General features: G+C 53.2%; 1 protein-coding gene across 1 annotated transcript; it reads left to right on the top strand.

Annotated features, from left to right (window-relative positions):
- The first annotated feature begins 4,855 nt into the window (after window positions 1–4,855).
- Window positions 4,856–21,811, top strand: TRARG1 (trafficking regulator of GLUT4 (SLC2A4) 1). The gene is made up of 3 exons (XM_081116111.1): window positions 4,856–5,671; window positions 17,767–17,899; window positions 19,563–21,811. The coding sequence occupies exons 1-3, from the start codon at window positions 5,285–5,287 to the stop codon at window positions 19,574–19,576; spliced, it is 534 nt and encodes a 177-aa protein (XP_080972237.1). The 5' UTR covers window positions 4,856–5,284; the 3' UTR covers window positions 19,577–21,811.
- Window positions 21,812–22,708: the final 897 nt, after the last annotated feature.

Raw genomic sequence — 22,708 nt, 5'->3', positions numbered from 1 at the left:
ATGCATGGAAGGTATTTTATAAACTAAAGTCCACAACATATTGGTTGCTATCGTTGTTGGATCAGGGCTGTGTGTTTGAGCGCACACACCTGTATATTTGCCTGCTGATATGTATTGGCCTAGCAGCCTGACATGCACACGTTATGTTCCTGCTTATACAGATGTGTGAGTATTTGTGCGTGCATAAGTGCGTGTATTGATCTAACAGGCACCCCCCTCCTCTCCCTGATGCTTAAGGGGATCCTAGGCCAGAATACCTTTAACCGTGTGCCTTCCAGGCTTTTTGGAACCCTTGCTTGATTTTTTATCTGCTCCCAAGTCCATATCCATTCTCCAACATAGCTGATTTGCTGTGGAGAGAAGATAAGCCTGTGGCTGTTAAAGAAATGGAAGTTATCAACCGACACCATATAGGTTTGTCCAAATACAGAGAAAAACACTTAGTACAAGGATCGGTATTAAATGAATATAACACAGAAAGTACTGGAAAGACAACATATATGTAAGACAGAGCTGCTAAAGTTACGGCCAAAAGATATGAAGTATTGGTGTAATAAAGACAGAAATTATGTATCTATAAGGCTAGTACCAGCGGCCCACTCAAATAGTGTTCCGAGGGGAGAGCGCCTTAACTTCGAAAGGGCAGAGAGTAATAAAAATTACAGCACTTTCAGCAACTTTACAGCTCACAAAGGGCTCTAAGGAGCTCCGTCTCTTGCCTTCCCTTGGAAACCTGTGCCTTCCAAACCCTTCCCTTCCCCTCACCGCCTCCGTCGCAGGGAACAGCACCTCACCTCTCTAGCCACGAATGAGACATACCAGCAAACATAAATAACAGTAAGACCCAGTGCTCTCGGGGGTGTGGAAAAAAGGGTACATTTACAGATTTCTAGTTGTTACTGTGTATCTGTTCCTGTTTTGGTAAAGAACAATTTGGCAAAATCAAAACCAAAATCCTCCAAGGGAATGAGCCAAAAGGGAACCAAATTTGCAGACAGGCAGCCCCAGCAGCACGGTGCCTGAAGGTGAAAGATCTGAAACAACACGAATGCCCAGCCAGAGGCCGGCCAAGCTCCCTCCGGTACCCGGTGCCCACCAGCACGAAGATGGTGGTGAGTTAGGAACGCAGGTCATAAAATGGGTTGCCCACCGATTCTAACTGCAGACAGACATGTAGGGGCATGAACGGGCCTCGAGAGAATTTGCAGGGAGGTAAACAGGGTTAATATCCATTAGGCTTTTAATAATTGTTTTTAAAAGGTGAAAGATTTGTTTCCTTAGAAAACCTTCCAAAGAGGATTAGGGAAATGTTTTGAGCAAGGACAGTAAGGATAGAGTATCCAAGTAGATTCCTTTGGAGGGACCCCCCCTTTACAGGTGTGAAACTGGGGTGCTTGTGTTGGGAGCATGATCACATTGACTCTTACTCACACTTGCTGTGTGTGTGCGCGTGTGCATGTGTGTGTGCAGATGCCAGAAGGCTGCTGTTACCCCTGGAGCAGGGTGAGCTGGGCCCAGGAAGTCCTCAGAAGAGAAATTTGCTTAATTAGCCCCACAGGGTTTCCTGCCACCCAATGAGCCAAGGGTAGAAAGGGCCGTGGGGCACAGACACAAGGGGCTGTATTACCTCTACCCCTTGGATCAGGCTCCAACTTACCTACCTTTCTGAGATTTGCCTCCCGGTCCACCCCACCACCCAAAGGACACCCTCGAGCATGCAGGTCCACTTTCCCCTCCACTGTTTACATCTCAGCATCCTTTGTGCTCAGGGGAGCTAAGGTTGGGAGCGGGCAGAGCTGGAACGAGGGCTGGTGTGGCCACACCCTGGGTACTTGGTTGGAATACTTGGGTACTTCATCTTCCTCCAGTTCATCTGACTGCCCTTAACCATGAGCCAGGCACTGGGCTAGGGAGCTGGGTGCATGCCTGCCCCTCTGACCTCACAGCCCAGTGGGGAAGGGGGACAGAGAAGGAAATGACTTTTTGCAGTTCCTGTGCCCACACCAGGGAGCAGCCAGCTGTGGACCAGAAGGAGGGCCATCCATGTGTCTAGCTGGGCAGCGGCTCACAGCTCAGACCCCAGGCAGGCAGGCCAGGTGAAGGTGGAGCTCTATGCTCTCCCTTCTAAAAGCTCCAGCTGACCCTGCGACTATGCTGAAAATGGGGCCAGAGTTCCCAGGTTCTCATGTTAAAAGTCTAAAATGCCTATTTTGTGTGTGTATAAAATAGATAAAAAAACCTCACAAAGCATGTTGAGTCAATATTATGCAGGTCAAACTCACTTTGTATAACGAATATGGCCTGTGGGCTTCCACCTGAGGCTTCATTTGGGGCCTGAGGGACTGGGGAGGCTGGAGCAGGACCAGGCTGCCGCAGGAGCAGCCGGCTGGGTTGGGCTCAGCAGCTCTAGAGCCTAAACTTGATATTCCCTCTCTCTACCTCTCCCGGCCTCTCCCCCTCTCCCTGGTCTCCAGCCCTCACTCTGGTCATTTCCCTCAGCACCACCAGGCCACTAGGTGGCACCATGAGCACAGCATCTCACCGAGGCAGAACAAACCAAGTCCTGACTGCCCTCCCATCCAGCAACATCACAGTCATGGGCTACCTTGGGGACTTCTTGGTTTTTTATTTTCTCTTTGAGTTTCCATTAAGTCAAAAAGTCTCCTTTATGTTAGGTTCATTCTGTCCTCGAGGCCAGCATTGTCCAATGGAAATATAATGCAAGCCACGTTTTCAATTTTCTAGTAGGCAAGTTAAAAAGAAGTAAAAAGACACAGGTGACATTAATTTTAATAGTTTTATTTAGCTCAGTATATCCAAAATATTATTTCAATATGTAATCGATATATAAAATATTAATGATATTTTGCATTCCTTTTTTGAACTAAGTGTTCAAAATTTTGTGTGTGTTTTGTACTCACAGCACACATCAATTGGGGCCAGCCACGTTTCAAGCGCTCGATAGTCATTTGACTAAAGGATATGGAATTGGGGTGGGCAGCTATAGGCCCTGTGGAGGGCCTGAGTTCTGCCACCTGAGGGCCAGCTCCCAGGTTATAACACGGAATTCTGTGCAAATGAATACTAACTTAGAGTCTAGGGCTGTCAGGGACCCAACCTGTCACCCTCTGCAGGAAGTCTCATATTTAAAAAGGTGTTAGCTCATTTCTGGAAGTTCCTGGGCAGGGGAACTCATTTCACGCCCCCCCCCCCCATTATCTCCCAGTCCCCACCTGAGGTGGGTGAGAGCCTCCCTGAGGACCTAGGTGAGGAAGAATCTCCCCCACCCCACCCCTGCCCATGGAGGTCAGGGGGCCTCAATCTCACTGCCCTGGAGGTCTGTATTTTGCAAATAACAGTGGATTTTCATTATTGAGCAACAATTCTTAGTTTAATGTAATCATATTTATCAAACCTGAATATCTGCTTCAAAGACACAAACTATTATTTTTTAAATATATATATATTTTTAAATATATCTTTATTGATTTCAGAGAGAGGAAGGGAGAGGGAGAGAGAAACATCAATGATGAGAGAGTCATTGATTGGCTGCCTCCTGCACATCCCGGACTGGGGATCGAGCCCGCAACCTGGGCATGTGCCCTGAACAGGAATCGAACTGTGATCTCCTGGATCCTAGGCCAACGTTCAACTGCTGAGCCACGCCCAGCGGGGCCCCACAAACTATTTTTGAAACCGATTTGCCTCCAGGAGACCTTTTGGCTCCCCTGGCATGCAGCTCCTCACTGCTCTGCTCTCCTCCCCTCCCTCTGTGGCCAGTTCTTCAGGGTCTCCTCCCCGTCACAATCCCCCCTCTGCCTGTACCACCCCTGCTGGAAGCGACATTTCTGGGGCCAGCTAGATACACAACCCAAAGCCATTTCTTTCTGCTTCAAACTAGTCGCTGAACAGGATCTGACCAGACACTTTATCTGGTTGGGATACAGTTTGAGATGAGCATCTCTTTTCATTTCCAGGCCTTGCTGTTCTAATCTGTGATAGCAAAAGATTTAAACTGCATCACCTCTGAGGCACCTTTCATCTGTAACTTCCCATCCCACCCCCATCATGCACGACCCCAGGGTTTGAAACTCTGCTACCCTCCTCCAAACCACACACACACACATCTCCTGGTGTTTCCAGGTCACTCTTATAAAGATAAGCAGAGATATTGGGGACATAGAAAGAGCTGCAGAGAATAGAGGAGGCAGAGACAGAAGGAGAGAGTAAAGGCAGCAAGGATCAGAGCAGACAGGCAGCCAGGACCCAGGCCCTTCAGAGTCGCCATGTGCCCCCAGGAGCCCCTAACAGGAGGACCTTTGCCTACTCTTTAGCACCACAGTAAAGCTCTGATGGGCTTGAAATGGGGCTAACACATCTCCCCTGATGCCCCCCTCTGCCCCATACCTTGCTGAGCTGCTCAGAAACCCGTTCAGAGAGCCCTGTTCGTCCAGGCAAGATCCTGCAGGGGCCACACTGGTGCTCAGTCTCCCCTTCTCTCCTGGAGCCGGGAGCCAGGCTCTGGCCTTGATACCTCGGGAGTTGGAGGTCATGGTCGGGGTGGGATGAGTTGGTTCAGGGCACGGTGTTTCCCAACAGGCAGGAGGAGGCAGCAGCCTGCTCCAGGGGAAGGAAATCAGAGGCACCAGCTTCCCAGGGCAGCTGAAGACACACACCCCTGTGACCTGCCCTGTCTCCGCCCCCCCAGCCCCCAGCCCAGAGGAGCAGGTCGTGTGGCTGGGCTGGGAAGCAGAGGCCAGGGGAGTCCCTCCGGGCTGGGCCGGGCTGGGCAGCGTGGGGCTGGGCTGGGCAGAGGCAGAGAGCTGCTGGGCGGTTCTCAGGGGAGAGGGGAATTGAAAGGGAAAAGCTTCTCTGAGGAGGGCAGGGAGGAAGGGAGGGCGTGTGGGACACACCACACACACACACACACACGCCCTGACTTAGCCTAAGCCTCACTCAGAGCGGAGCCTCTTCTCTCTGCTCCCGGAGCCGTCTGTTGCTTCTCCGCCCATCTGCGTGCTGCCAGCAGCACCAGCAAAGTTGGCCTCAAACTTGAACGGAACCGAAGGCTCCAGCTCCCGGGAGCTCCGCCGGGCAGCAGGTAGGACCCAGACTCTGAACTCTGCTGGCCAGGGACAGCTGCCCCTCCAAACCTGGCTCCCTGGTGACACGTCTGCCCCTGCTCTGTAGGCCCCCAGTCTGGGCTGAGGAATGGTGCGCTGAGGTCCCCCCGGCACCCCCTTCTCACCGTCTGGAACTGAAGCAGCCCAAGGCCCAAGCCGGCATGGCCAACCCCGTGCAGCTTCAGTTTCCCCCTGCGCCGGAGCCAGGCACTGCCTCACCCCTGGAACTGCCAGAGATGGAGATGCTTCTCACCAAGGCGGAGAACAAGGGTGACAAGCCCCTGAAGCTGCCCAAGTCCCTTTCCGGGGCTCTGGACCTGGAGCAGAACGGCCACAGCCTGCCCTTCAAGGTGGTACCCGAGGGGCACCGGGAGGCTTCACTGCCCCGGTCACCCTCTCGCGCCAGCTCGAGGCGGGCATCCTCCACTCTCACCACCTCCTATGCCCAGGACCGAGAAGCCCCCAAAGATTATCTTATCCTTGCCATCGCCTCCTGCTTCTGCCCCGTCTGGCCCCTCAACCTCATGCCCCTCATCTTTTCTATCATGGTAAGTGCTGCTCTTTGTTCCAGGGCAAGGGCTGGGCCCAGGGGGCAGCAGGTGTGCTCCCTGGCATGATGCAGAGAAAAGAGAGCTGGGAGCTAGGTGCTTGGAGAGAGACCGACCCCCTTTCTCAGCTGGCCTACTACGCCCCCTTGGAGAAGGGGCCAGGGGCCAGGAGAGCTTTCCTTTGCTGTCCTTTCATCTCTGCTCTGGGGCCACATGGCTGGACTTTGCACAGAACCTGCTGGGGAGGGGGCCCCAGGGAGCCTCCTGGAGCTAAATTCTGCAGTACAGAGAGACAGCCAAGTTGGAGGTCTTATGTGGCGGGGTGGGTCGGGTTGTTCTGAGGTGTCGTTCCTGAGCAGGGGCTGTGTTATCAGCAGAGGCTCCAGCCACCATGGAGTCTCAGGGCCCGTGTTCTCAGGAGGGGAGCCAGCCCCCCATGGCCTCCCCCACACCTCGCCCTGGGTCACCTGGGTGTTCTCAGAACCTCCGTCGGCTCTGATTTCCAGGAGCCGCGGTGGCTTCCCTGCCAGGCTGCTCCTCCTGGGGACAGCTCTCTCTGGACCCTCTGGGCCTTGGTGGTTACGCTGATTTCAGCAGCCATCCTCGGGGCAGGGGTGGTCTGGGCCACGGGCCAAGCATGTGTCAGAGGGCACAGCGAGACTTGCCAAGGGGGGCACTTGAGCTTGTCTCTGCTTCTCACACACTTATGCTTAGGGTTTTGAGTAAATTGTTTTTGATTGTCCCCAAACCAAGCCATTTGGATAGAGCTACTTGCAGAGGATTCAGACACTGTCAGCAGATGTGACTTTTGAGGTCTAGGAAGGAGACAGACAGACAGACTGGGCAGGCAGAATGAAGTTAGGAACAGGGGGCAGTAAGCTACTAGCCCTGGGCTGCTTCCCTCTGGAGACGCCACCGCTGAGTCATCGATCGCCAAGCCCCTCGGAGCTGTGGTCCTTCTTGCTGCTCCTGGGCTGTCCTCTGAGAAAGCCCCCGTTTCCTCATACTTCTCTGTCCACTTCACTAATGCCCCATTTCCAGCTGGGGAAGACTTCCGCAGCCCCTGTCAGATCCTGCACCACCTACCAGGATGTCAGGGGAGACTGGCAGCACTCCTAAGTCACGGATTGGCATGGGCACAAGAGCAAGGGCTGGGCAGGACCCAAGGTGGGACCTTTGAGGGGCTTCCTGTGTGCCTGCTGCACTTGGGGACAATGGGGGCAGCCAGTGGCTCTGGGCAGGGCCAACCTCTTGGTTACAAGGAGAAGCCCCAGGAGGGGGGCAGGTTTGGGGAGAAAACCACCCAAGGGCCCAGGAGAAAACAGTTGCTAGAATCTGTCTCCTGCTGGGGGTTGGCAAAGCACAGGCTGGGTAGAGCAGCTTTTGTCAAAGGAGACCTGGCCCCAAGACTGTGAAACCAGTGAGCCCACACTCAGTGCATTTCTATGTCCTTCTCGGCTTCTTGAGTCAGGTGTCACTGGCACAGGGCCAGGGGCAGGGAATCAGGTGCTAAACCAGACATCACCATCAATTCCCAGGAGCCTCCCGTCCAGTGGGGAGAAACTCGTAAACAGATCCTTACAACACGTTGCAAGAAGTGTTCGCGCTAGACAAAACCACAAAGTATTGTGTGGCCTCAGGCAAGTCACTCAAACCTCTCTTCTTTTCAGTATTCTTATCTGCAAAATGGGTTGTGACCACAACACCTACATTAGAGAGCTGCGTGAGGGTGAAACCAGACGAGCCATACAAAGTGCTTAAGAACAGCACCCAGTACACAGTTAAGTGCTATTACATAGTAACGGTAATTCTTTGGCAGCTGAGTGTCTCCTTGGTGAAGGGAAACCATCACAGGTTTGCTGTGTGTGGTGTGTTTTTTTTTTTTGTTTTTTAGAGCTTTGAAATATAATTCACATATCATACAGTTCACCTATCTAAAGTGCATGACAATGATTTTTTGTTTTGTTCTGTTTTGTTTTGTTAATGCTCACTAGAGGATATTTTTCCATTGATTTTTAGAGAGAGTAGAAGGGAAGGAGGGGAGAGAGAGAAACATCGATGTGGGAGAGACACACAGACGGGCTGCCCCTCACAAGAGCCCTGACCAGGCCAGGGATCGAACCTGCAACCCAAGTACATGCCCTTGACTGGGAATCGAACCCAAGACCCTTCAGTGCACCGGCTAACACTCTAACCACTGAGCCGCATCAGCCAGGGTGACTCAGTGATTTTTATTATGTTCACAGTTAGATGCAACCACGACCACACTCAATTTTAAAGCATTTTCCTCACCTCCAAAGAAGACTGTGTACCTTTTTTCTATCACCCCCCCCCCCAATCCCTCCCAAGCCTAAGCAAACACTCATTTTTCTGTCTCTATGGATTTGCCTCTTCTGGACAGTTTATATACATAGAATCATACAACATGTGGCTTCTTTCAGTTGGCATCGCGTTTTCAAGCCTCGCCCAAGCTGCAGCATGCAGCATATACAGCGTAGAATTTGGAGCCAGAGACGGGTGTGGCCAGATTTTCCACTTTTAGTCTTGTGTAGGGTGAAAGGAGGGACCAAAGGGGCCCCTCTGAGCCCGGCATTAGGGAGAGGGCACCTTGCAGGAGTGCAGGTGACACATGGAGAAGCCCGGGCCATGGCGAGGGGCAGGGGGAACCCTCTGAAAGTGGTAACAGATCATTCATTCAGTCGACCATTCACTTGAACGGCAAGTTGCTTGTTTGGAGGGAACTAAGTGGCAGAGGCTAATCAGGACCCCATGAATGAATGTGTCTTTTTATGAGCCGAGCTAAGCATTTGGGAAGTAGCTGGATGAGACCTCGTCTGTTTCTCTCATCTGAGAAAGATGCGGGAGTGTGGTGGTCAAGGGAGGCATCGAGGACCTGCTCTAGGAATTTAAGTTTTATCCTAGTGCCTCTGAGGAGCCTCTAAAAATTTTAAGCAGCAGTGTGATGTGGTCAGTTCATATTTTAAAACCAATACCCAATTGTATTGTGGGGAACGAACTAGAGCAGGTGGGATGGTGATCAGGGAGACCCCGCAGGAGGCTCCTGAGACAGTCCAGGTGGGACGCGAAGGCCTGAACCAGCAGTGGGCTGAGAAAGGAGGGCACTGAGAAGGGAATCACTAAGGAGGCAGGAGCAACGCTTGCTTTAGGCTCCTGGATCTTCAACTCAAGAACAGTGGAACAATCTTAGAGAAAGCTCTGGGGCATACAGCACTTCAGGGGTGGGCAGAGGGAAGTGGAGAGAAAAGAGTCTTGAAAAGAAGATTCCAGGAGGTGAAAGGAAAACTGAAAAACAGGGGGAGACACCCAGGGAGGAGTGAGTTTGGAGGAGGGAGTCGTCAAATGCAGGGGCGAGAGCAGATTCAATGAGGATGGGAGTCTCCACTGGCTCGGCCACGTAGAGACAGACCCCCGGTGACCCTGGCGATGGAGCAGCTTAGGCAAAAATGAGAGAGGTGATTGATGAGGTGAGGTTCCTGAAGAGGGGAAAGACAGGATCCAGAGGAAAACCATCCTTCCTGGGAGCTTGGAGGGGAGGCCCTGAGGGCAGAAGCAGATAGAAATACTCAAAGAAAAGGGAGTTGGCTCATGCAGTGTGGGATCCATGCCACCAGGGACATGGAGGGCAGGGTTGTTTGCTGAGAAGTAAGGACCTGATGGCAGAGGGGAGGAGAGGCAGCTAGGGGCAGACAGGTCAATGGCCCAAGGGCTCTGTTGAGGCTGGAGACCAGGGGTTCGAGTTGTTACCAGCCTGCATGGTGGGGTAGCTTTTCTCCAGCTGTAGATACAGGGCCACTGATGTCACATTGGGCCCACCCAAACCTGGGGAAGGCAGACTTGCTATGAGGACAGGACCAGGTGGCACAGAAAGTGCTAGGCAGGGTTGCTGAAATGATGCACCCGAGGATCGGGCTGGACTGGGAGGGAGGGAGGCCAGGAAGACAGCAATAACCTTGGAAGAGAGGGAGGTTGGTCACAGGATGGGGCTCAAAGAAGTCAAAGGGCAGATGCTATGAGAGTGGGAGTACAAGAGAGAGACTGGAGGGGTGGGGATTTCAGAGGAGGAGCCAAGGGTGGAGTATAGCTGTGGAAATGAATTTCTAAAGGGAACTATTAGGAGCCAGAGAGGAGGAACCTGGGGAAGCCCAGTGATGAGGGATAATGTTAATATCATTCACCGTGTGCTTGCTAAATGTTAGGCACAGGTCCAGACACTTTATATATATTATCTCATTTAATCCGGAGTATATATTGTTATTACTCGCAATTTACAGATAAAACTGAAGTACCGACGTGTGAAATAACCTGCTAGTGATTGGGAGCCCAGGACAGGATGCCTGGAGCCCAAGCGCTTGTTCCTACCCATTACACAGCCTGCCTCCTGAGTCAGAGGGCGCCCAGGTGGGGAGCATTATTGGGTGTGCCCACAGTAGCTGTCCCCTTCTTGAGAGCCAGTCTAGTTCATAGGACACTCCCCTTTCCCAGCAAGGGCGGGGGAGTCCCACCCAAACAGCAGCTGGGGTGAAGGAGGGCCAGAGAATGTGGAAAGAGAGGAAGTCTCCCGTGCTGGTGTCTCCAGGCCCCGGGGACAGGATCCTCACCTGAAGCCCCCCCGCTGGTTACCAGGTGAAGCATCAAAGCCTTTGATCCAGGGCGCAAGGAGACCCACAGCCCTGGCAGCTTTTCTAGAGCTCGCTGTCTGCAGAGCATGTCCTCACGTGAGGCCGACAGAGTCTGGCTAACTGTTCCCATCGATAGAGAGGGCAACTGAGATGTACAGAGAGTACCCTGCCCGCGGTCACACAGCTGGGCAGAGGCACATCAGCTGCCTGGCGAATCCAGTGTTCTCTCCATGGTCCCACCCTGCATCTACTTCTGGGGACAAGGATGGTGTGTGTCCCCCAGGAAAGCCAAGACTTTCAGGCATCAGTGCAAGGAAGGAAGGATTCCACTTCCTTTTCTCCCCCCCCCCGCACTGTTCTCCTCCCCGACTGCTCCCCCACATCTCCATCACTGGGAGAGGAATGGGCTTCGACGGTGGCCTGCTCTGACCAGGGCTGGAGGATCAGGGGCTCTAGCTGAGCAGTTGTCCAGACTCACCTCCTCTGAGCCTCCTGGGGTGGCCAGGGCAAGGCTGGCTTCATCCATGTCACTTCTGGGTCAGGCTGAGAAATGGCCCATGCTCCTCAGTGCCCGCAACGCCTCCTGTCCACGAGGGGAGCTGGACCCCAGGCAGCAGGCCTTCGGTTGACAGTAGTGATAAAATAAGTGTCAGATAGACCTGGGCGAGCATCCCAGCTCCGTCCCTTTATAAGCCACATGACCATATCCAAATCACCCAGCCTCCTTCCTCAGCATCAGTTTCTGCATCTATAAAATAGGTGTGATAAAACCATCTACCTCACAGGGTTTATTGGGAGGAATAAATGAGTTTATATGAGTGAAAGCACCTAGCGCTGAGCTGGCACGTGGTAAACGGAAGTGGTTGCTGTTATCATTAGCATTAAATGAAGCTTTGCAATGTCAGAGGAAAGGGCAGATCCCCGGTGGACAGGCAAGTCTGACTTCAACATTTTGGGATAATGAAGTCTCACCCTCATTGCACCGCCCAGGGGAACTGGGCAGCCCTGTCTGTAGTTTTGTGGGAGCCTCTGAGCAGTCCCTTCTCTGTAGGCCGATTCTGCAATGCTGGGAGCGTTGCAGAGATCCAGAGTGGCTTCAACACTGCCTTTCTCAGGCATTTTGGATAACCTCCTTACTTAACTAATATGGTGCAGGCTCACTTTCATTCATTTATGCATTCATCCATTCACTCAACGAGAGTCCCAACCAGGGCTGACCGCCAGCTGGTCAGTTGGCTTAGAATATTGACGAACTTCGGAATCGGTTGGTCAATAGCTACAATCTTAAGCCCCTAAGCATCTCCAGTTCCTCCCAGCCACCACTGCAGCTGCCCTGAATCCTCCCCCACTCTTTTTTATTGAATTTATTGGGATGACACTGGCTAACAAAATTATACAGGTTTCAGGTGCACAATTCTACAACATATCACCTCTGCAGAGTATCGTGTGCTCACCACCCCAGGTCAAGCCTCGTCCGTCACCACTTATCCCCCCCTATACTCTTCTCCACTCTTCAGCAGAGAGAGGGTTGTGATGGGGGTGGAGGGGTGGGAGAAGTGCACCCTTTGCTTGGTCCTGCGGGAGATGCTTGACCTCTGTGGAAGGGCTAATGGCTGATCAGCCCTGGGGCACCTTGTCAGGCCTCCTCAGATCTGCTGGGGCCTGGCCTGAGCCTGGGGGGGGGGGAGATCTTTCCTGAGAAGATCTGTTGCCACCCTCCTCTGGCAGCTCTCGCCAGCATCTTCCCCACACCCTACCCACTCTCAGTCTTTTTTCAATGCATTTCTTCCCTGATTTATAAGTTGAATTCATTTTCTCTCCCACCATTCCCACGGCCATTGCAATCACAGATGACCTATTAATTCACAGTCATTCCAATCATTATTGTAGTTATTACGGTGCCTTCGACTTAAGCTATTTTGTACAAGAAGATGATGCCGCTAAGGGATGAGAGAGCAGGTGTCTTCTTCCATCCCTGCAGTCAAGGGGTGGGCCTTTCATCTGGTAATTAGTGGGGGGAGGCTTCAGAAGTGAGAGCTGGCCAGTGATGAGGAACTTCTATACGTAAACGTAGGGTTCTACTCTCCGAGGCAGCTGTTTCCCCTCCAATTTACAGATCTGAAAACTAAGACTTACAGAACAGTTGCGAGGTTTACACTGGGTAGCGTGGATCAAGTGTCTGACGCGACAAGGCAGCCAAAATCAGGTCTGCCCTGTTCCACCCGGCCACTCCCAGTGTAGCAGCTTCAACGGTGTCTCTCAGGTTCAAAGGGACACGCATGACTGGGAAGCAAGAACCGATGGCTCTGTGGGTAAAGAAGAGAGACTGGGCTTTAGTGTCACTGAAAAAAGTCTCCCTGTTGCCTCCCTGTCCATTTCTCATTCCCAAGTAGCCACATGTGCCCCTCTCTCCATGGCCTTGAATCAACGACGCTCTCACAACTATTTCTCTGGAAAGTGGGGGGCAAGACTCATCTCAGGCCCTGCTCCCCTCCCCCCACATGCCAGGCTTACAGCTGAGAATGAGTCCCTTGGTCATGACTCAAGGTAGCCCCAGAACCTCTAAAGCCGAGAAGTCTTTCTGTACGTGGTTCCCTCTTCCTCTCAATGTTGCCTTGGTGAGGTCCTGAGTTTTGTGACCTGGGCTGGCCAGGCAGAGAGCTGGAGGTGGAGGTGGCATGGCTTAGTGGTGGGGCCAGAAGCCAGACATCTCTCCTGTGAGACCTATTGCTCTTATTTCTTTGAAGAATCTTCTATTAACGTTGAGCATCCCACTGGCTAAGTTCAGTGGTTAGAAAACAGACCCTTCTCATCCCTTCTCTCTTTTATTCTTGACTTTCTCGAACGTTTACTGAATACCTGCTAGCGTCTTTCCCTAGGTTACATAAGAAGGATTCCAAAGTTGGGGATACATGGTCCCTACCTTCAAGGAGCTCATAGTCTAAAGAAAAGAGACTGACATAGCCACCAGGCGGTAAGAGAGGACGGTGCAAGATGCCACGGGAGCCCCAAGGAGCGGCTGGTTAATTGTTCGTGGGAGCCAAGGAAAGTTTTACTGGAGGTGGCTCTTGTCAAGGTGGCGATAGGGTAACGGGAGAAGGCATTCCAGCAGAGACAGCACGTGCAAAGGCTCAGGGGCTTGAAAATGTATCCCTTTTATGGGGAGTCATGTGGCCAGGCTTGTATTTTAAAGACCTCACCTTGGTCTGTTAAGAAGAGGTTGGATGGGAGCAAGAGTGGAGCAGAGAGAACAGATGCAGTGTATACAGGGAGTGGGACTAGAGAGGTAGGGACAGACTTGAGGGACATTAGAAGGGGCAGGAATTCTTACCTGATTGTATGTGAGGTGGGGAGAGACAGAGGGGAAGTCTAGGAGGGGAGACGCTAGGATTCTCTCCGGGAAATTGGAGCTGTGGAAAGCAGCTCTGCGATGAAGCTCTGCTGTTCCTGGTGCACCCTGCCAGAGCGGAACCGTGCTGAGGCTGGGCGTCAGCCACGCGGATGGAAGGACTGCGCTCACTGCGGGAGACAGACGCCAGGAGGAGCTTCCCGCACTGTCCCATCCCACTGCCATCACAATGCAACTGGGGCCGGGAGGGCGGGAAGGGGGGAGCAAGAGGAGGAAAGGAAAGGAATGGTAGGTTTCCGGGGGTACAGTGAACATGTAACTAACATCCTAACGGGGACGTTTCTGAAAGTGAAAGGAGTGCTCTTAGTAATTTCACCAAGACCCACCAAAGAGACTTTCCTCCTAGATCAGGTTTGCCCTCCTCTGCCAAGGTTGATGGGTTATGATCTTCTTTCCTTCTCACACCCAATGGAGGGAAGGGCATCTCCTGATAATAACAGAAGTATTTTGTTACTCTATTTACTGAGCACTTAACTATCGCCAGGCACCATGCTAAGCCCTCCTACTTGTATTATCTCATTTAATCCCCACAACAACGCAATGAGGTAGGTACCGATCTGAGCTGATGAGGAAATTGAAGCATAGTAAAGGTAAGTCACTTGTCCAGGGTCCCACAGTTAGTAGGTGATGGAGCTGGGGCAGGCATCCAGGAGGTCTGGCTCCAGAACCTGTGCTTAGTCAGATTGCTCTTCTAGGGAGCTGGAGGCTACGCCTTCTCCTGGTTGAGTCCCTGCCATGTTCAGGTGGGCTGGTGAGGCTCAGGATGGGTTGTTGCCTGAGCCTCACTCCATGCTCCCTCCTCAAGCCAGACCCACCTTCTCTTTCATTTCTCACTGGATGACATTGGCCCATTGTCATTGATACCCTGAGGTCCAGAGGCATGAACCACTCACAACTTCCTGTCCAGATCCACCTATAGACCTGTCCAGGTGTGAGATCACCTGCACCCACCATTCATTCAGTCTCCAAGGACAGGAGTGCTCTCCCCCACTGTCCATAGTTCATCCAAGTCCAGACCTGCTGCCCTGGGACATTGGGGTGCTAATCACTCCTTAGTCTTTTCACCCTTTCTCTCTTCCCTGGATCTTTTTCTTCCCTGTCTTGTTGAAATCTTCTATTTGTCTCACCCAGTGTATACCCCCCAATACATATAGGACAAAACCTAGATTCTGTTTCATGAGAGCCAGGGCCCTTCTGGATCTGGCCTTTCTCCATTCCTCCGGTTGCTTATCTCACGATGCCTTCATGCTCCAGCTCCAGCTCCCCATCTGTAAATGGCCTAGTAACAATCCCTAACACACAGTATCAGGAGGAGGAGATGGTCTAATGGATGGCAAGCATTTAACATAGTTCCTGACACAAGGTAAATTTTCAAATAACATTAGGGATAACTATTATTCCAGTGAAGGTGGAGGAATCTTGGTGGGCTTCACAGAGGGGGTGGCATTGGAGCAAACCCTTGAAGGATGGAGAGGAGGTGGACATGTGGTGTTGTGGGGAGTCAAGAATGAAGGCATGTGGACGTCGGTGCTCATACCCAGAGTGGTTCAGATTGACTAGCCCAGAGGTTGTGGAAGAGAGTAGGAGGGGATAAGGTCAGAAAGTGCAAAGCTAACCTGAGTTTGGTCTTGGCTCTGTGGAAAGTGGGGGGCCATGGAAAATACTGGGGGAGAGGGATTAACTCAGCCACCATCATCTTGCTAAACTGCATCAGCTCCTGAATCACAACTTCCTTTTTGATCCCATGCGTCCAGAGGGGTCCTTTGGAAACCATTCTTCTGCCCTAGGCTTACATCTTCCCTGGCTCCCACTGCTTCTGGGTAAGAACCAGCCTCCTTCCTGTGTGGGCAGGGCTCTGCCTGGCATGGCCCCACCTACCTCCTCTTGCTCACTCTCTCAGCTCCATCCACATGGGCCTCTATCTATCCCTCCTGCTCCCTTCAGACAATGATGCATGGAACATCTACATATTTGTCATGCAGGGTCTCCCTCAGGGTCTTTGCACATGCTGTTCTCTCTGCCTGGAATACTCTTCTTTTGTGAAAGTTCTATTTAATTCTTACTGATCCTTCACATCTCCATCCAAATGTCCTTCCTCCAGGAATTCTTCTCTGAGTCTCCCCTTTCATGAGGCCTCATAGTACTAGGAAACCTCTTTTTTTGTAACACTACCCACAGTTGCAATTTTACCTCTATTTGTGGGATCACAGTGGAGGCCAGCCTCCCCACCAGGCAGTGATCTCTGTGAGCTAGGGACTGGGACACTCTTGCACCTGGCTGCTTCCCGGGGGCCTACCACAGTGCCTGGCATAAATATCTGTTGAGTGAAATTGTGGTTTAGGGGACAGAATGGAGAAGAAGAGAGCTTGGAGCCGAGGGATCTTCAGGAGGTTGTCATCTTGGCTTGAGCGAGAAGTGGGGCCTAGAGCTAGGGCAGGTGCAAAGGACCGGGAGGGGAGTAGCAATGAAATTGACTAGGAGTGGAAACCGATTAGTAGGGTGGGATGGGAGAGGACTTGTGACCGATAGGGAGGACTCTGGGTTGTTGCCAAAACTGGGGCCTGGGCAAGCAGAAGGTGGAGTGCAAGGCCAGGAGGAGATCTGAGAGGTCGGAAGCTATGGTTGGGGCAAAGCAAATCCTGTCACCTGTGACAGGAGAGTGGGGCTGTCCAGAAGGAGCTTGAACAGGGAGTGATGGGGTGGAGTGGGAGTGGGGTAGGTTAGACTTCCAAGAGGTGAAGGTGACAGAACCCTCTGGAGGGCGTTGTCCACATGAAGAGAACAGAGAGGGGAAGGGTAGCTTCTCTGAATTTCAGTTTCTTCAAAAGTGGGCTACACCAATAATGATTTAAACTGAAGCACTCTTTGTTCCTCTGCACATTTTGTTTTAGACAAGTTCATAATAAAGAGCTAAAACAGTAAAAAAAAGAGGTCGACAGTGCCAACCTTGTAGGATGATTCTGAAGCTAAATGAGATAATTTAGGCACAGTCCTTAGCAAGCTGCCTGGTACAAAATAAGGAAAGGACTCAATAAATTGTCAACATCATCATCATCATCAAGGTACTAATCTGAACTCAGGGTTCTCAAATAATCAGAAAACAAACCACCAAATAAGTTGGCCTGAGGCATTCACACTTTCAGTGGACTCCCCCTGTGCCAGTCTAGAAGTCAAACATCTGGGAGTTCTAGAGCTGGAGGTCACAAGCCAGCACTTGCCAGCAAATTGACAAGTGTACTCTCACTGGCAGGGACACGGGGCCACCATGGCGATGCCTGGGACACACTACCTACTGAGCCACCCCAGGACCTCTCAGGATGCTCTCTGTTCTTAGATTCTCCATCCTCGCCATCACCCACCTGACTTCACCGTGTTAAATAGGGCCAAGAAAAACCAAACTCACTGAGAAAGAATGAAATATTGAATGGGGCCCCTGTGAAGTCATGTGTGGCTCCCCCAAACGCAGCCTTCCTGGTTCAAATCCAAGACACCTGCCTTTCTGGTGTGATCTGGGAAGTGGGCTTGGTGGAACAAGGATGTGTGGTTCCTGGGTGGGAAGGGAGGACCAGGGATTTTTTTTCTTTTGTGGCAAGACAGGGCTCACAGGAAAAAGGAGGCAAGCCTGTCAGGCCATAGAAAAAGCCACAGGGACTGTCTTACAATCTCAGGGCAGCCACAGCACTGAGCCTAGGCCTGGGGTCTGGAGGGGCCTGGCTTATCTGCTCCCACCAGCTCAGTGTAGCCTGGACCTGGTCCACCGTCTCAGGTCCTCGGTCTCCCCTATACCACCCCAGGGTTTTGTGATTCTGCATTGCTTGGTTCTGCTTCCAGCTGATCTCAGCCAGTGAGGGTCAGGCTTGGTTAGGGTCCTGGCCCCTTGAATCCAGGCGACTTCTCCAGGAGAAGACCACTTCCTCCCTTAGGGGGCAGCTGGAGTGTGGGCTGCAGTGGGGACCAGTGTATTCCAGAGGCCCAGGCCAGGGGCCCCCAAGGCCAGGGGCTGTGAGGACAGCCTTCTTGAGGTCTCTGCCACCCTCTCTCTGCAGTCTCGAAGTAGCGTGCAACAGGGGGACATGGACGGGGCCCGGAGGTTGGGCCACCTTGCCCGGCTGCTCAGCATCACCTTCATCATCATGGGGATCATCATCATCATTGTGGCCGTGACTGTCAACTTTGCAGGTGAGGCCCAGCCACATGCCAGCTTGCTTGGTGTGAGGACAGCCAAGGGTGTAGCCTGGCCCCCTGGGACAGAGGTGGTGGGGGGGAGGTAAGAGCCTGTGGGGGCCACAAGCTACCCTCTCACTCCCCTAAAGCAACCCAGTTGCCGGCAGTGCCCAGCTGAGTAGGGCTGCTGTCTGACTGGTCTTATGCCTGGAAAGTGGATTAGGAGAGTGGAAGAAGAGCTGGGGCCCAGGAGTCAGAGGCTCTGATTGCCCTGGGCCGGTGTCTGTCTAGTTTAACTCTAGGGGTTTTCATGTCTAACGCAGTAGGAAGCAGCCTCCAGCAAAGAGGCTTTTGTGAGCATCACCCGAGATAATGGATGTGACTGTCTTTGTAAACTGTGGGTTTGCCACACAAATGTCAGCACTGACGCAGCTGGGACAGGCCAGAAGCAAACAACACATATGGGGGAAGTTAGAAAGTAACACTTTTGTGAGCACCCAGAGGTGGCCCAAGGAAGTTATTCAAGCAAGGGAACCATTTCAAGGGTGACTCCCAGCTGCCCGCAAGAACCATGCAGCTCCGAGTTTCTGGGCGATGGAGGTCACCGTGGCCCATCTCCCTCTGTCACACACTCACACCCAGAAGCCTCCAGGGATCTCTGCCCCTTCCAGCGACCAATCTAAGCTTTCCCCCAAAGACCTTGCTCCTCCAAATGTGCTCCATGGACCAGCGGCAGCGACTGCAGCCCCCAGGAATGTGTCAGAAATATAGAATCTCAGGCCCCACCCCAGGCCCACTGGATCAGAATCCGAATTTTACTAAGATTCCCAGCCCAATCATTGAAGTTTGGGAGGCACTGATCTAGACTATGGGGTGTTCAGCTTGGGGCAGAAAACCTGGGACTCAGCCATGGGGTCATGGGCAGCTTGGCCACTGAGGAAAGGGAAAAGGTCAGGTTTGTAATCAGCCTGCCTGGGTTCAAAACCCACGTCCCCTACTCCTCTCTGCCTGGATTGAAGCACGTTCTGATCTCTCTGAGTCTGATAGACACGCAGGGACGTGAGAGGCAGGAACCTACTCCCCTGGGGTATATGGTACCTCAGTCTCCTTTGTCCTGATGCTGCTTGTCATCTCAGCCATGACTTTTTTTTGTTAACCCTCACCAGAGGGTATTCTTTCCATTGATTTTTAGAGCGAATGGAAGGGAGTTAGGGAGGGAGAGAGAGAGAAACATCGACGTGAGAGAGATGCATCGATTGGTTGCCTCCTGCATGGGCCCTGACCAAGGCTGGTGATAGAACCTGCAATCCAGATACGTGCCCTTGACCGGGAATCGAACCCACGACCCTTTGGAGCCTGGGCCGATGCTCTAACCATTGAGCCACACCGGCCAGGGCTCCCATGACCCTTTTGACGGCGTGTGACAACTACTGAACTCAAAATGGTAAAGGGAATTTGTTCAGCTTTCACTAAGAAATTCAAGCATAGGTGGTTCTGTGTTCAGGGGTCACACACCACAGCCCTCTCACTGGCAGGAGCTCAGTTCCACCAAGAGCCCAACCCAGATGATCCCTGTTCCCGTTTCCATGAGGAAACAAAAACCCAAATCCTCAAAACAAGGACTCGAGGACCTCACGTTCTGAGCTCTGTTCTGCCATAACTGTGCTTTTCTTTACAGTTCAGAAGAAATAGGAGTCACCAGGCCTCTGCCAGCAGCGGCAGCTCTGGCCAGCGGGACTGCTCCCAGCCCACCCCCACCACCACCGAGGACAGGACAGTGCCTACAAGGCCCACCTGTCCCCAGGCTCCTAAAGCACACACTCGGAGGGAACCCCCAAGTCCCTCCAGTTCAGTCCCCATCAGATGGGAAAAGCCAGAGGAAGGAAGGAAATGAAATTGATTGTGAAACAGTCAGTGACGTGGTTTAATCTCATGGACGCAGCCCGGCACCCGACCCCAGCGTCCTGGCTTCTCTCTCATCCCACGCGTTCCTGGCGTCACGGAGCAGCCTACACTGCCCGCAGGAGAAGAAGCCAGCCCCAGGCAGAGGCGCTGGGTGGGGAGACAAGCAGCACACTCCCTGCATGGCCAGGAGCAAAGATGTGGGCTTCCTTTATCTTTGTATTTCTCTTGAGGAGGGATTAAAAAAAAAAAAAAGCCTGTTTGCATGCCTGTGCCACAAGCCTGCTGTGATCCCAGCCGGTGCCCTGGAACCCCCGGCACACATGTGAAGCTGCCCTGCAAGGAGGTGACAGCCACACTTAAACTCCATTGCAGGGTGGAGGCGCTGATAGGAATGCTGGTGACAAAGGGAATGGGGACGGCAAGAACCATGGACTTCTTCCCGAACTTAGCCTCAGGAGTATCTCTGCCGAGAACCATGATCCGGGCGAGTCTCCCAGGATGATCCCAGTCCACCTTTTGCTCCCTCCCTGTGCTGCAGTCTGGGGCACCAACCAAGAGCTCTCTCCTGCCCTGGCCCCCACGGTCTGGGGTGCAAACTTGGGGCCCCATGCAGAGCAGCTTAGATGGAGCGTGGGCTCCCGGTCCCCTGCCCAGCCTCATCTCATGCCCTGTGCCTCCCCCTGTGCCCCTGGCCATCCACAAACAGCAGAGGCTTTCCCTGGATGAGGCTTTGGGATCACCCCTGGGGAGCGGGGACTTCCCAAGGGCTCCTGGGCCGTTAGTAGTGTTGGTGCAGCCTGTAGGGAAGTGGGCCAGAGAGTTTTTACGAAGGTTTATCATTTCTCAGTCTAGAGAATCCAAGACAGAGGGAGCTTGGCTGAAGGGTCCAGTCTGTGGGAGAGTGGGGGGCCACGGGTTCGGGAATACACTCACATGCCCGGAGGCAGGGGCTGGACACCATGGCCTCTGTCTAAGGACCTAATGGGATGTCTAAAATGACCGAGCAGGGCCCCTGGGCCTCCTGCCTGGATTTTGGCTCCAGATTCTCCCCAAACTTCCCTCTGGTATAGGCTCTACCCACAGGGGCCACTCCTGTGTCCACCTTCCCCACTGGCTTTGGCTCCCAGACTCTGGAATAGAGATGCTCCAGGCTCTCCCTCCCTCAGTGGGAGGGCAGGTTCCTAGCCACAGCCAGACCGGCCCCCGATTGGCCAAGAATGTTTCCCTTGAGCCTGTTCACGGCGCTCATGCCTCCTCTTGGGGCCCCTGCCAGTCTCTCCCGCCCTCCTCATAGGCCCCTGGGAGGGAGTCTGTTAGCGCAGAGGCTCTGTCTGCCAGGAGGGCTCTGGGTCCTGAGCACAGCCCAAACCCAAGTGGCCACCAGGAGGGGAGAGGTGCAGGACCCAGGGGATCCCTCTGGGGCAGGCTTTGCCGAGTTAGTCCCCCACTAGGGAATCAACTCCATCCTCACCCCACACTAAAAAAGGGGCTGGTTGGGTTTGCTTTAAGGGAACTTTGAGGCCAAAATAGAGATGCCCTGTTTACCAGGGAGTCTGGGGTGACCCAGAGTATTTGTGTCACTTGCAAGGTCAGGTCAGGCCAGGGCAGCCCTGATTCTACGGAAAATGACCTTCATAGGCCCCCAGCTCTGGAACGAGGGTCAGGAGTCACAGGTGTCCCAGCAGATGCCACGGGCCCTCAGCTTCAGCATTTCAGGGAGAAGAGAGACGTGAACCAGGGGAAAATGATGGCAGAGGGTCCCCCACTGCCCACACCCCACAGGCAGCCAGGCACCCCCAGGCCTTGCTGAAGCTGGAAAGACAGGGCCCTGCTGTCCCAGGTCCATGGGGGGTCCAGCCACCGGCTGCATGAACACTGTGGCCCCGACTGGGGTGCTGACCCAGTCTCTCCCCAAGTCCCATAGGGAGCTGCAAGAACTACCCCACCGACCTCACCACAGTCACTGGTTCACTCCTCTGTATTCCTCAGCATGGAAAGAAATAAAGCTGACTGCACTCGCGCACCCCAGGCCTGCGTGTTTGTGCTGCTGGGTCAAGGGGTCCAGGCAACTGCCAGAGGGGGTGGGGTGGGGCAGGGAGTTTACTCAGCCTCTCAGTCCCAGGGTCAGGCTGAGAACTGGGCACCCAGAAGCCTGGGCACCATGCCAGCACAGGCATTGTCCTGGACAAGTCATTGGTCCTCTCAGGCCTCAGTTTTCCTGGTGAGTAAAGCCTGTCCCATCTTCCCTAGGTCATTCTTTCTGCATATGAACAAAGGTCTCAGGAGTGGAGAGAAGGGGGTAGGAAACCAGCACTTGCTGGTAGCCTGGTGCATGCTGGCATTTTATACTCTTTGGTAAATCTACCAGGCAGTCCAAGGGGGTTACTAGTGTTATCCTGGGGGTTCAAATTGGTAAACCGAGGCTCAGAGAGGTTCAGAAACTGATCCTGGGTCCCACCATGCCTGGCACGCAGAAGACACTGAAAGAAGGCTGGTGAATGGGCCCCATCCTGAGGTCTGACCCCAACACTGGCTTCTTGCTGCCATGCTGCTGTCCAGAGAGGAAAGCCCTATAGAAGGGGGGTGAGATGGTTGGGGGAGAGGAGGGTCTATTTCCCAGGCTGCAGGATGAAGCAGGCAGGGGTTGCTTGACAGTAGAAGGTGGCAAGGACCTCAGAAGGGCAGGCCATGGAGGTAGGTGGGTGTGGGCAGAGCCCAGGCTGGGCAGGCAATGAAGGAACTGTCACATGGCCACGGTGAGCTGCCAACACTGAGGGCAAGGGGATGGGAGAAGGAGGGAAGGGCATGGGGTTGGAGTGGGGCAGGAATGAAGGGAGAGTCAAAGGGCCTGAGAGGTGGCAGTAGAGTAGAGTAGATCAGGGTGTGGAGCTGGGGGCAGCAGCCTGGGTTCAAATCCTG

This window comes from Miniopterus schreibersii, assembly GCF_964146895.1.
Source record: "Miniopterus schreibersii genome assembly, chromosome: 16".
Taxonomy (NCBI): Eukaryota; Metazoa; Chordata; class Mammalia; order Chiroptera; family Miniopteridae; genus Miniopterus; species Miniopterus schreibersii.
This window is presented reverse-complemented; position numbering and strand designations above follow the sequence as displayed.